A 14,597-nucleotide genomic window follows, 5' to 3' on the forward strand; every position below is an offset into this window, starting at 1 on the left:
ACAATGTAAAACCTCCTAGGTCGTGTTCCTATTATTTTTTTACGGAGTGAGGAAACACTAACCAGAATTCGGAAGCGAAATTACCATTACCCTAAACTAGCTGATGTACTCGTGCTTCGCTAAGGAATTCTACACTGTACACAGAATTCTATGTTACGAAGTGTAAACGTTGTAAGATTGTATTAAATTGCATAGCTCTTAACGTTAACCCAGAAACGCGACGGGGAAGTCACTATACGCCATTACTCATGTGAAGACTGCGTTAGGGAATATTCATTGTAATGGTAGACCGTCTTGCCTACTATCACTGACAATCAAGTAGGGGAGTTTTCACTACAATGGCAGGCACTCACTGTCCACCTGCCTTTTTATATCCTCATTGTGGTTTATCTTGCTGAAATCAACATAGGTAATTGCAATGAAGTCAGTAGGAATGTCGCGATTAAAAACAATGATATCATTTGAAATACGCGATCAAATGAAAAGTCACATATTATCTCAATTTTAACAAACAGTACTACGCTGCCGATCCAAAAGTCAAACGTTCCAGGGCTGGAATGACCAGGCCGCACACAGCCGCGAACACAGCTGTGTCATTATTCCGTTAAATGTGCACACTGCTCATTCCAATCAGTGCAACCATGATCTTTAATAAACCGTCCATAAAATTCCAAAACAATCCAGACTAGATAAAAGCTCTTTCAGAAATAGCACTCAAGGCCTCAATAGGCCGACGGGCTAAAATTCTCACGGTGCCAGGCGGCACCAACGAGACGGTCCCTGCTGCTGCCTCAGAGAAGGGAATACTATGATGAAGCAATGTGTTACGCACCAGAAGTATCAGAACATTTATGAACCAGAGGAATGGCATGCTAGAGAAGGAAGTTATATAACTCCCCAGCTACTTCCCGCCTATATTCAGACAAGATGTTTTATTCGGGTCGCAGCAGTAATCCCATCTTTTGGAAATGAGTGACTGCAGAAGAGACAAAGGACATCACAACAAACAATGGCCAATGATGTTATTGTTGATCAGTTTTAAGAGGTTTATATTTGTAAGCCTTCACATTTAGTTTTCTACCGTCTTTGTGACACCACGCTTATCGTAGTCGGTACGGTAAAACTGAATAAGACATAAATTATCGGAAACTGTATTCTCTATAACTCTTGTTATATAGTACTTTTCGATAGGACTAATGACATAGGTATTTAAAAAATATATTTTAGGCACCTTCCACTAAACTACCGTTTCATTCAGGGCGAATACAATTATTTATAGCCTCTACGTACCGATTTTCATTAAATCCTCAGACAGAAATTTTCTCGTGGTTCGGCGTTGATGTGGTCTTAACAACGAAAATACAAATTCACGAATATGTCTGATATCATAGCCTGTACGGTAAAAGCGCATAAGACGTAAGTATTGGGAAATTTAATTCTGTACACCTTTAGTTATGTAGTATTTTCGATATGGCCACTAATAACATAAATATTTGAGAATTACATTTTTGGCCTTCCTCTAAACTACCTTTCCCCTGTGGGTTGGGCCGGTAGAATAACACCCACGGTATCCTCTGCCTGTCGTAAGAGGCGACTAGAAGGGGACTCAGGGGCTCTGAACTTAAGAGCGTGAATTGGCGACCACGGAGCCATCAGCTGAGTCCTGGCTATGCTTCCACTTACTTGTGCCAGGCTCCTCACTTTCATCTATTCTATCCGACCTCCCTTGGTCAACTTTTGTTATTTTCCAACCCCGACGGTATTGTATGGAGGCCTAGGGAGTCTTTCATTTTCACGTACTTCGTGGCCCTTGTCTTCCTTTAGCCGATACCTTCATTTTCCGAAGTGTCGGACCCCTTCCATTTTTTCTCTCTGGTTGGTGTTATATAGAGGATGGTTGCCTAGTTGTACTTCCTTTTAAAACAATAATCACCACCACCACCCTAAACTACCATTTTACTAAGCGAGAATACAATTATTTATAGGCTAGTTTGTAGTGACTCATTCCCCGACTTTGAATATCGATTTTCATTAAATTCTCGTCAGCCATTTTGTCGTGATACGCGTACATACATATATACAGACAGACAGACAGACAGACAGACAGACAGACAGACAGACAGACAGACAGACAGACAGACAGACAGACAGACAGACAGACAGACAGACAGACAGACAGACAGACAGACAGACAGACAGACAGACAGACAGACAGACAGACAGACAGACAGACAGACAACTGTGTGTGAGTCTGTGATATCCGTAGTGGATAATGGTGTAAGATGCAGTGAAAAATGTGGCAAATGCAGAAGAGTAGTTAAAAATGGGATTCTGTGTCGTGTGATGAATGGTACCATTTTCGTTGTGCAAATATTGTAAATAGGACTGATATTGAAGAAAATGAGTGGCTGTGTCCCGAGTGTAAAAAAAGTGATAGTGAGGCAGAGAGACTTACGAAACTATACTTATTTTAGGAGTCCTACAACAAGACTTATGTGCTCTAAAACTTGAAAATGAAAGCTTAAAGGACAGAACAAAGAAACTGGAAGATAATAAAGACATTGGAGAAGAAAGATCGCCGTGGACGGATGTGACGCGTAGTCATTTTAGGCCTAATCTTAAACATATTGGAGAAGCTATGTGCAACTTAAAACCGGGAAAAAAACTCTTTGCAGTGCCTCTATAGTAGCCCCTGTGTATAAAGGAAAGGGTGATAGACATAAAGCTGAAAATTACAGGCCAGTAAGTTTGACATGCATTGTATGTAAGCTTTGGGAAGGCATTCTTTCTGATTATATTAGACATGTTTGTGAAATTAATAACTGGTTCGATAGAAGGCAATTCGGTTTTAGGAAAGGTTATTCCACTGAAGCTCAACTTGTAGGATTCCAGCAAGATATAGCAGATATCTTGGATTCTGGAGGTCAAATGGACTGTATCGCGATTGACATGTCTAAAGCATTTGATAGGGTGGATCATGGGAGACTACTGGCAAAAATGAGTGAAATTGGACCAGACAAAAGAGTGACTGAATGGGTTGCTATATTTCTAGAAAATAGATCTCAGAGAGTTAGAGTAGGTGAAGCTTTGTCTGACCCTGTAATAATTGAGAGGGGAGTTCCTCAAGGCAGTGTTATCGGACCTTTATGTTTTCTTATATATATAAATGATATGAGTAAAGGAGTAGAATCGGAGGTAAGGCTTTTTGCGGATGATGTTATTCTCTATAAAATGATAAATAAGTTACAAGATTGTGAGCAACTGCAACGTGACCTCGAAAATATTGTGAGATGGACAGCAGGCAATGGTATGTTGATAAACGGGGCTAAACGTCAGGTTGTGAGTTTCACAAATAGGAAAAGTCCTCTCAGTTTTAATTACTGCGTTGATGGGGTGAAAGTTCCTTTTGGGGATCATTGTAAGTATCTAGGTGTTAATATAAGGAAAGATCCTCACTGGGGTAATCACATAAATGGGATTGTAAATAAAGGGTACCGATCTCTGCACATGGTTATGAGGGTGTTTAGGGGTTGTAGTAAGGATGTAAAGGAGAGTGCATATAAGTCTCTGGTAAGACCCCAACCTGATTCAAGAACTGGAAAAAGTCCAAAGAAAAGCAGCTCGATTTGTTCTGGGTGATTTCCGACAAAAGAGTAGCGTTACAAAAATGTTGCAATGTTTGGGTTGGGAAGAACTGCGAGAAAGAAGAAGAGCTGCTCGACTAAGTGGTATGTTCCGAGCTGTCAGCGGAGAGATGGCGTGGAATGACATTAGTAGACGAATAGGTTTCAATGGCGTCTATAAAAGTAGGAAAGATCACAATATGAAGATAAAGTTGGAATTCAAGAGGACAAACTGGGGCAAATATTCATTTATAGGAAGGGGAGTTAGGGATTGGAATAACTTACCAAGGGAGATGTTCAATAAATTTCCAATTTCTTTGAAATCATTTCGGAAAAGGCTAGGAAAGCAACAGATAGGGAATCTGCCACCTGGGCGACTGCCCTAAATGCAGATCAGTATTGATTGATTGATTGATTGATTGAAAATAGATTTCAGTCATTGCAACAAGTTCGAGAAGAAGACACAGCAAGTTTTCCGAATAATTTTAAATCCAATTAGGTAACCTACAGAAGAAGAAAACCAACCGAAAGTCAAGATCGCCAAAAATTCATCTCTACGCAGACAGTCAAGGGCGGGGTATGGCAGAAGGCATCAAGGATGAGCTGCAGAAAACTGAGGTTTTAGTATTAATAAAATCAGGTGCCAAAACTGAAGATGTCCTTTCAAGTTGTGATCCTGTGTTAGAGAAGGACAACTACGTGGTGATTGTGAGTGGTACAAATGACATTGCTGCAAATGAAGGTGAGGAACTAATTACGACCCTCAGAGGTAAGATTTCCAAACTACCTGACTCAAAAGTAATTGTAGTTAATGTGCCACTCAGGTATGACCTTTTAGAGGACTCCTGTGTGAACAAAGCTGTACGTGATGTAAATATAAAAATCAAGAGATTATATAAGAGTTTTAGAAATGTCTATGTAGTAGATACTTTAGGTCTTGGCAGGCAAATGTTCACTAGGCATGGGTTACATCTGAATGGTAATGGAAAAGCAGCTCTCTGTAGACAAATTGCTACAATTATCAACAGAGATATGCAAACTAATATGCACTTAAGAAAACTCATACCACTAAATTGGCACGTACAGGGAAACTTGCCAGAAAACCCAGATCCTTAAATCAAGATCTATGTACAAGGATCTGGGTTCCAGGGAAGTTCCCAACTCATGAGTCAAATGTTACCCAGTTGCAACAGTCAAGTTTTAGGGAGGAAGGCGGTCTGAGATTGCTCTTGGTAAACTGTCAAAGTGTAGTAAATAAACAATTAAAATTCGGTACATTGATGGAATCTTATGAGACTGATGTGGTGATAGGAGTATAATCATGGTTGAGAGAAGGGGTGGGTAATAGAGAAGACTTCCAGAAGGGTATACAGTCTATCGTAGAGACCGAGGAGATAAAAAGGGAGTGGGGGGGTGTTTATTCTGGTGAAGGAAACTTATTGTTCACATGAATGGTTTACCGATGAAAGGGATGAAATATTAGGGGAAAAATTTAGTTTGTAATAATATGAAGGAGGTGGGAATTATAGGAACATACAGGCCTGGAAGAGAGGAAAGAGACATGGAAAGATTTGAGAAAATAATAGATTATACTCATAAAAACAATAATAATGATATGGTAATAATTGGGGGCGATCTAATCTTGCCTGAAGTTGAATGGAATGGAGCTGCAAGTGAAGCCCATGGACAGAAACTGGCAAATAAGTTAATTTGGAAGGGAGGATTTACACAAGTAGTACAAGAACCGACTCGTCTCAATAACTTACTAGATGTATTCTTGGTTAAACCTTGGGAAATTGTTGATAAAACTGAGGTAATTGAAGGAATAGGTGACCATAAGGCTGTAATAATGGATGTAGGACTCGTACCAAAAAGGTTTAATAAGAGGGTTACACAAGACAAGAAATTGTACAGAAAAACTAAAGTTGATGAATTTGGGACTTACCTTAAATCACAATTCAGTTGTTGGATAAGTGAAGGGAGTAATGTGAATACACTTTTGGCTAAATTTAAAGGCATCATTTGGGAAGGAGAGGAGAGATTTGTACCTGTTAAGAAGGGTAAAATGACCTCAGACCCTGTTTATTATACAAAGGAAATAAGAAAATTAAAAAGAAAATGTAGAATAGTAAACAGGAAATCGAAGAGGGTGGGAGAGTAGAGAAACTAGAAAACAGCTAATGAGGGAACTGAATAGAGTGAAAAAGGAAGAAAAAGAGAAATATATGAATGGCATACTTCAAGAGGGTAATGACCACAAAGGGAAATGGAAAAAGCTGTATTCATATATCAGGAATCAAAAAGGAAAAGGAATCCAAATTCCTACAATGGTGGGAGAAGGGGGTGAACACTATTTAACAGATACTGAGAAAGCAAACCTATTTAGTAGGGAATTCAGAGATTCAGTAGAAGGTTGTCAGGAGTTGGAAACCAAAACAGAAGACAGAGAGGGAGAGACACATAGGGAAACAAGAAGCTTCTCATTCACAAATGAAGATATTTTCAGAGAAATCCAACTGCTTCAGCAAGGAAAAGCAGCAGGAAGTGATCAAATTACTGGGGAGGTATTAAAGACAATGGGGTGGTACATAGTGCCTTATTTAAAATTTCTCTTTGACTATGTCATAAATAATAGTGTAATACCAAAGGAATGGAAGGAATCTATAATAAAACAATTTATAAAGGAACGGTGATAAAAGGAAACCAGAGAACTACAGACCAGTCAGCCTGACCAGTATAGTTTGTAAAATACTGGAGAGTTTAATATCAAAGTACATCAGAGGGATATGTGATGATAAAAATTGGTTCATGAGGAGCCAGTATGGATTTAGAAAGAAATTTTCTTGTGAGGCACAACTGGTGGGATTTCAGCAGGAAATATCAGATCAATTGGATTCAGGAGGTCAGTTAGATTGCATAGCCATATATCTTTCCAAAGCCTTTGATAGAGTGGAACATGGAATATTATTAAAGAAATTGGAGGGAATAGGATTGGACGTAAGGGTTACACGTTGGATAAAAACATTTCTAAATTCAAGGTTTCAGAAAGTCAAAGTCGAAAATAATGTATCACAGGAAGAGAAAGTTTGGAAGGGAATCGCACAGGGTAGTATAATCGGTCCGTTACTTTTCTTAATATACACAAATGATTTAGGAAACAATATAACATCAAAAATAAGATTGCATGCAGATGTCATAATTATTTATAGGGAAATAAATAACGTTGAGAATTGTTCAGAATTACAAAGGGACCTTGAGAGTATCCAACAATGGGTTGGAGAAAATAATATGAAGGTTAATGGAGGCAAATCAAATGTTACAACATTTACAAACAGGAGCTTTAAAACTGAATTTGAATATACTTTGGATGAGGTAGTTATCCCACAAGATAGCAAGTGCAAATACTTAGGTGTGAAATTTGAAAGTAATTTGCACTGGAAGGGTCATGTGGATGACATTGCTGGGAAAGCATACAGATCGTTAAATGTCTTAATGAGGCTACTTAAAGGATGCAACAAAGAATTAAAAGCAAAAAGTTACTTAAGTATAGTTCATCTATTATTGGATTATGCACACAGTGTTTGGGATCCTCACCAAGAATATTTAATAAAATAAATAGATAGTGTGCAGAGGAAAGCAGCAAGATTTGTAACAGGGGATTTCAGGAGAAACAGTAGTGTATCAGAAATGTTAAATGAAGTAAGGTGGGAAACTTTAAGAAAAGGGAGAAAACTAGACTTATAGGATTATATAGAGCCTATACAGGAGAAGAAGCATGGGGAGAAATCCATGAGAGGCTTCATTTGGAAAATAATTATATCGGCAGGACTGGCCACAAGTATAAAATTAGAAGGAATTTTAGCAGAAGCGAATGGGTAAATTTTCATTCATTGGGAAGGGCGTGGAGGAGTGGAACAGTTTACCAGGGGTAGTGTTTGATCCTTTCAAGAAGAGAATGAACAGCAACAGAGAAAATAAATGAAATGTTAGAGGGCATTCGGCCAGTGCAGGTTATTGTAAATAAAAAATGTGTGTGAATAAATTAATTCCATCCCCTGGTCTAAGGAGTTTGGACAGCCAAAGTAGGGGACTGCCTGTAGGGGTGAAGTTCAGTGGGGACTTCGAGGGCCCTGGGACCGCCACGGTGGCTGTGAAGGCCCTTCAGGAACTTTGAAAAGTGGTGGCAAAAGGGGCTCTGGTTAAGGCGTAGCAGGTCGTTATGGTACTTAAGTTCCAAAATGGGTAATAAATAAATAAATAAATAAATAAATAAATAAATGCAATGTAAATTTTAATCTTATACCAGTTGTGTAGTATTATTTGAAGTAATTCCACATACTGTATATCAGTTGACTATATTTGTAAGTAGTACAGGAGATATTATAAGTAGAATTTTGTAAACAATGTAAATTTATTAAGGATGAGCTGTGTGTTTAATAGAAAATATTGTTAGCGTAAATTGTATAATATTGTATTCTAGGAAAATTTTCTTCTCTTGTTGATTTAATATTTAGTGCTTGACAATAATGTATTTTAGTGTACCATTTGCCACCGAGGTAGACACCTCATTTGCAAATAAAGAGATTTTGATTCGATTTGATTTGAAATGACGGTAAATTATAAACTGCATTTCCTTGTCTCTGCGGACACGTCCGATACAGAAATATCATTCTTTTTAAATTCTCAGCCGTGTACAGAAAAAACTTTTTTTTAAAAATATATGTTGATGTTAATATATCGAGTGCTGAAATCTTGAAAAACCAAGGAGAAGTACAACGATGATTACTTGATGATGATGATTTTTCATTCACTTGTAAAATTAGATTTTGCCACACAGGAGATTGTCTATGAAGCGCAGTCGCACGACGAATAATCCTGGCCGTTAAATGTTCAATATGTGCTCATTACGACAGTTCCCCATAAACTTGTGGCGATCAGCATTGGCAGGTGTCTGGATTTAGGCGACATTTTCCTGTATATCCTGATGGAACTCACGGTCTAGTGCAGGGATGGCGAACCTATGCCACGGTGGCACGCCACATGAACATATTAAAGTTTTTATATACGTCTTGTGCTACAGACTATGGTTCGGTCACGTGTGAGACGCGCCGTCAGACGTGTGTGTGGTAGCCAGTAGCGCGTAATGTGTTACTGTTTATTGAATATCGTTTGTATACGGACCTGACAAACATGTTTTCGGTGACGAAAAACAGAAACTTAACAAAAGTAGTAACGGGATTCTTCAAGAACAGTGGACAACGGAATTCAGAGTGTTAGAAATAAGCAATAACGCTTTGTGTTGCCTGTGACTGAAAACCGTCGTGTCCCGCACATTTAATGTAGGCCAAAAGCCCCATTTCCGGACGAATCATTTAAATGTTCGTTCCATGTCAAATGGAGAAAGAAGAGAGCTCGTTTCATAGAAAATCGAAGATTACACAAAGCAAACTATTTGTTTTGTATCAAGGAATAATATCAGTGCGGGTGTTTCCATCTGTCTCACTGCTTATCAGAGCATGGGAAGCCGATTTTTGATGGTGAGTTCTTGAAAGAGACTTTCTTATCGACGTCCGATACATTAATTGAAGACTTTCCTAACAAACAGCAAATAATTACATAATTAAAGAAATGCCAGTCAGCCGAAATACTGTCAAGAATATAATAATACGAATGAGTGAAGATGTTTCGGAGCATTTGAAAGCTGATTCGGATAACTCCCAGATGTATTCAGTATGTCTTGATGAAAACACGTATGTGAACTTACAAGAAAGGATTGCTGTTTTGAATGATTTCCTTGTGAAAATATGATGAGGGAGGGAGGAATTAGTACAATTGTTAAGTTTACGAAATATGACAATAGGTAAGGATATAATGAAGGATGTGAAGCAAGAAATTGTATAAAAAATGGGCTTTGACTTACAGAATAGCCTCAAGTATTGTGGGTATTCGTAATGGGTTTGTGCAATTTCTTAAAGAAAACGTTAAACATCCTACAATGAACGTTGTAAAGTCAACAGTTAGAATCCGTCTTGGTTCATACCTATGTGTTATTGAAGACAAGAAGTTATGAACCTAATATACTGTAAATGCCATGGGTACTAAATGTGAGAACGATATTTCACTCGAAGTTCATTAGCAATATTAGTATTTTAATTGTTATATCTAATAATATTTAATGACCAGGTGTGTTACAATGGGAGCTTATTATATATTTTTACAGGTATTCTCGAAATATTTACAAATGTATTTTTGATGTTTTTACAAAATACAACCACGAAACGTGCAGTCAAATGTATTTACAAGATATATATTAAATAAAATAAGCAAATAAATCACTAAAAGAATAACTAACATATTATGAAACATAATTGCGAATTAAGAAAGGAAGTCGTACGTGGGGGGGGGGGGTAGCCATTCCTTAAAAGAAAATAACAAGTGGCACAGTAAACAGTTAAGAATAACAAAACTTATAATGCGTATACAAAATTTACATATTGCTCACCGCAAATTGGTTTTTGCAATGCCTCGAAACATTGTGAAAAATTTAATGTGTACGCTGTGAAGTAGTTGTTTGTTTCCCTCCAGGGATATACTCCATCAGCTTGAGAAAATCATTCACTGGTTATTTTTTTATTGGAACACGCCCTTCAGGAATGCCGATGTAGTAGAAAAATTCATTAATCAACACTTTCTGCACGGAACGTCTGACACCGTAAACCATCAATCGAATTCCGTGAAATAATCACACCGTCAAAAGTGGCTTGGAACTCTTCTCGCTGATGTCTCAAGAGGCCTCAAGTAGGTCTTTTGAGCTGAGTCTATAACAATGGAGCCTTACCTATGATGCATTCCAATGATAAAGACGCGACACACGCAATAAGCCCCCAAGCCATTAATGTTTAAATCCCCAACTCGGCCGGGAATCGAACCCGCGATCCCTTGACCACAGGCCAGCATGCTAACCATTTAGGCATCGAGCCGGACAGGCAAGCGATGAGCGTCAACCACAGTGACGTCACAGGCCGTGAGTTTGGGCGAAGTTCTCTGTCACGCGGCGATACCCGAGTTTCAATCAATCAATCAATCAATCAATCAATCAATCAATCAATCAATCAATCAATCAATCAATCAATCAATCAATCAATCAATCAATCAATCAATCAATCAATCAATCAATCAATCAATCAATCAATCACTACTGATCTGCATTTAGTCGCCCAGGTGGCAGACTCCGTATCTGTTGTTATCCTAGCCGTTTACTTAAATGATCGCAAAGAAATTGGAAATGTATTGAACATCTGCCTTGGTAAGTTATTCCAATCCCTAACTCCCCTTCCTTCCCCCATTTGTTCTCTTGATTCCAACTTTATCTTCATATTGTGATCTTTCCTACTTTTAAAGACGCCAGTCAGACTTATTCCTCTGAGATGAAAGCAGAAAATAATTTTCAATTTACGTTGTAAGAAATAAGTTATTCAGGTTCAATGCTGTTTATGTATTTTGAGCGGATGCAACAAACAGTTAGAACTACAACCTTACATATTTTTGTACAGTACGTAATTAATTACAGTTTTCACTATTATGTGTTAGGAGGTGCTTCAGAAACACTTCTAATATAATACGGAGTTAAGTTGTGCCTTGTGGTTGTTATCCGATCAACTCACAACAATAACATCAGTTAGGCACACTGTATACATCTATGTTCTCACTCGTGGTGAAACTTCCTCGCCATTTAGAGGTTAACTATTGTCATCGGAAGTTTGATAAGTTTTAAATGAGTTCGTATTTTCAGAAATACTGTGAACAGGGAAAGTCTCACAACACCACAACGCTGTGCAACATTAAGCATTAACAATTATATTACGTTTTGCTCAATAAATAACAGGAATTTTACTTCTTTTAAATGGAAATACTGTCACTCCTATCCAAGGAATGTAAACTCTGTATCCTTATAAATTGAAACACAAAAATGATTACGTGTCAGTTTTCTCTTAGTGTATTTATATAAGGTGCACCTCTGCCGTGTAGTCGTTAGTGTGATTAGCTGCCGCCCCCACTGGGCCGGCTTCGATTCCGGACTCTGCAACAGAATTTGAAAGGTGGTAAGAGGGCTGGAACGGGGTCCACTCAGCCTCGAGAGGTCAACTGAGTAGAGGAGCGTTCGATTCCCGCCTCAGCCATCCCCGAAGTGCTTTTCCGTGGTTTACAAATTCTCCTCCAGGCAAATGCTGGGATGGTACCTAACTTAAGGCAACGGCCGCTTCCTCCCCTCTTCCTTGTCTATTTCTTCCAATCTTCCCATCCCCCCCACAAGGCCCTTATTCAGCATAGCAGGTGAGGCTGTCTGGGCGAGGTACTGGTCCTTTTCCAACGTTGTATCTTTTTTTGCTATTTGTTTTACGTCGCACCGACACAGATAAGTCTTATGGCGACGAAGGGATAGCAAAGGCCTAGGAGTGGGAAGGAAGCAACCCTGGCCTTAATTAAGGTACAGCCCCAGCATTTTCCTGGTGTGAAAATGGGAAACACGGAAAACTATTTTCAGGGCTGCCGACAGTGGGGTTCGAATCCACTATCTCCCGGATGCAAGCTCACAGCTGCGCGTCCCTAACGACACGACCAACTCGCCCGGTGAACGTTGTATCCCCCGACCCAAAGTCTGAAGCTCCAGAACACTGGCCTTGAGGCGGTATAGGTGGGATCCCTCGCTGAGTCCGAGGGATAAACCAACCCTGGAGGGTAAACAGATAAAGAAGGAAGAGGAGAAGAAGAAGAAACATAAGAAAATAGAACTGACAGTTTATATCAAGCGCAGTATAAATCAAACAGGAATATCTTGAAATGGTTGGTTTTCTTGCGATTATAGCGTTTAGTTTAAATACTACAGCCTAGTCAGTATTTTGCTGAGTAATGGAGCAGAGCTTCGTATTCAGAACTGAACGTCACTGCTCTCTTTCTCTGCAAAGTGTGTTCGCTCTCTGGCTTATATTCTGAATAATCTGGAATCTGTTTTTCTCCGGTTTTCCCTGTCATCTTTCATTCCAGCAACACTCTCCATTAACATTTCATTCCTTCTGTCAGCCACTTATTGCCCGACAGGAGTGGGACAGCTTCGGCAGCCGGCACAACTCCTATCCTCGCCGCTAGAGTGGGGCTTCATTCATTCCATTCCTGACCCGGTCGAATGACTGGAAACATGCTGTGGATTTTCATTTTCAATCTGGAATCAGTATTCAAAGTGGAGTTCACTAAGTGCAGACAGTCACTGACCTAGGTATGGGCATAAAATGGCATTTTCCATAGTCATCTGAAACTCTCGATAACAACCGGATGATTGTTCTGTTTATAATGATCAATACACAAATATATAGAGGTCGTGAGGGACCCACGCAATGTTATCGGTGTCAAAGGTGGGGTCACACCGCTAACTATTGCGCTATGCCTGTTAGAGGCGTCGAATGCGGGGAGAACCACGCGGCGGTGGCCTGCCCCTCAGCTGCGGAGGCGGCCTCCAAGTGCGCAAACTGTAAAGGGGAGCATCACGCTTCCTGGAGAGGATACAGTCTGTTTCAAAATATCCTGGACCAGAAACAGACTTCGAGCTCAGAAAAGCCCAGAAGAAGAGTGCTCTAGCTTCCTCTAAGCCATTAGACCCCAATGTCACTTTCGCACAGGTAATGGGCGGCTCCCCTTCCCCCGCATCTACTTCGAACCCTGCACCTCACGCTCAGGCGTCACTCATCTCCGATCTGTCTGGCATGCGTGACATCTTGGACCTCTGCAGGAGCATTAATTTTACTAAACTTATGCCCATACTAAAAAACTCATGCCAGACAATAATGGATAAAATTATGGTTCTGCTGAATGCAGCTATGCTGTATTTCACTGAGCCTTAATTGAAAGTGCATTCTTTTCTGACATGGACTTGATAATCTGTGCTAGGAATTGTCAGAGTATTGTTAGTTAGAAGTATGAGCTTGAGGCTTTTATTTCTGAGCACAATATCGACATCCTGCTACTAGGCGAAACACGGCTAAAACCTAACATGCCCTTCAAAATTAAGAACTTCACGATGTATCATAAAGACAGAATAAACGGTGAGCACGGGGGCGTGGCTGTGTTGATTAAGTCAAAACTTACTCACCACGTCATTGACCCCCTTCCTCACGATGTTATTGAGTCCCTCGGCATTGAGGTTAGACATGAAAATTATCACTATCGTATTTTTGCGGCCCATCTTTCCCCCAAAGCCCCGCTGCATTGGGCGGAGCTAGATACTTTATTAAACAACCCTCTCCATGTTCCAACTATTATCGGTGGTGACCTCAATTGCAAGCATCCAGATTGGAATTCACGTATGACAAATCCTAAGGAAGAATGCTATAACAATACATGAGGGACAATGGTGTCGGTGTGTTCGCTCCGGTGGAGCCTACCATTTATCCTACCAACGGGGCGCGCATCCCGATGTCATTGATGTGGCAGTAACAAAATTTTATAATAGTGACATTCATTTTACAGTACGTAGAGAACTAAATTCGGACCATGATCCCATTATTTTCAATCTTACATGGGTTAGGTTATCTGAGCCATCTTATCCGTTGTTGAACTCATCTCTAAATTACAATAAGTTCTCTTGGCGTGTTAATAAAAATCTAGGAACGTTTCCGGTCCACAGCAGAGATGATATTGACCAGGCCATTGAGCATCTTTCTAATAAGATGCCGAATGCCCGCAAATACATCTCAAATGCTGCTAGAAATTCCATTTCGAATGATATGCGCAACAATGACAGTCGTACGCCCACACAACATGGCGGGAATACGACTCGTCATAACTCTCATATTAATAATAATAACACTGGCACGAGCCAAGACAACAGCACCCCTGACATTATTCTGGACCTTATTAAAATTAAGAATGCGTATAGAAAAAGATGGCAAGGATTTCAGGACCCAAGTGCTCGAGCCGAAT

General features: G+C 39.7%; 1 protein-coding gene across 1 annotated transcript in view; it reads left to right on the top strand.

Annotated features, from left to right (window-relative positions):
• The first annotated feature begins 4,202 nt into the window (after positions 1-4,202).
• Positions 4,203-14,597, top strand: part of LOC136864503 (pickpocket protein 28-like) — a 158,817-nt gene continuing 148,422 nt past the window's right edge. Inside the window, exons 1-2 of the mRNA XM_068226833.1 lie at positions 4,203-4,331; positions 13,298-13,500. Coding sequence (XP_068082934.1) covers positions 4,203-4,331; positions 13,298-13,500 — 332 coding nt within the window. The remainder of the gene's footprint in view (positions 4,332-13,297; positions 13,501-14,597) is intronic.

This window comes from Anabrus simplex, chromosome 1, assembly GCF_040414725.1.
Source record: "Anabrus simplex isolate iqAnaSimp1 chromosome 1, ASM4041472v1, whole genome shotgun sequence".
In the NCBI taxonomy this organism is placed as follows: domain Eukaryota; kingdom Metazoa; phylum Arthropoda; class Insecta; order Orthoptera; family Tettigoniidae; genus Anabrus; species Anabrus simplex.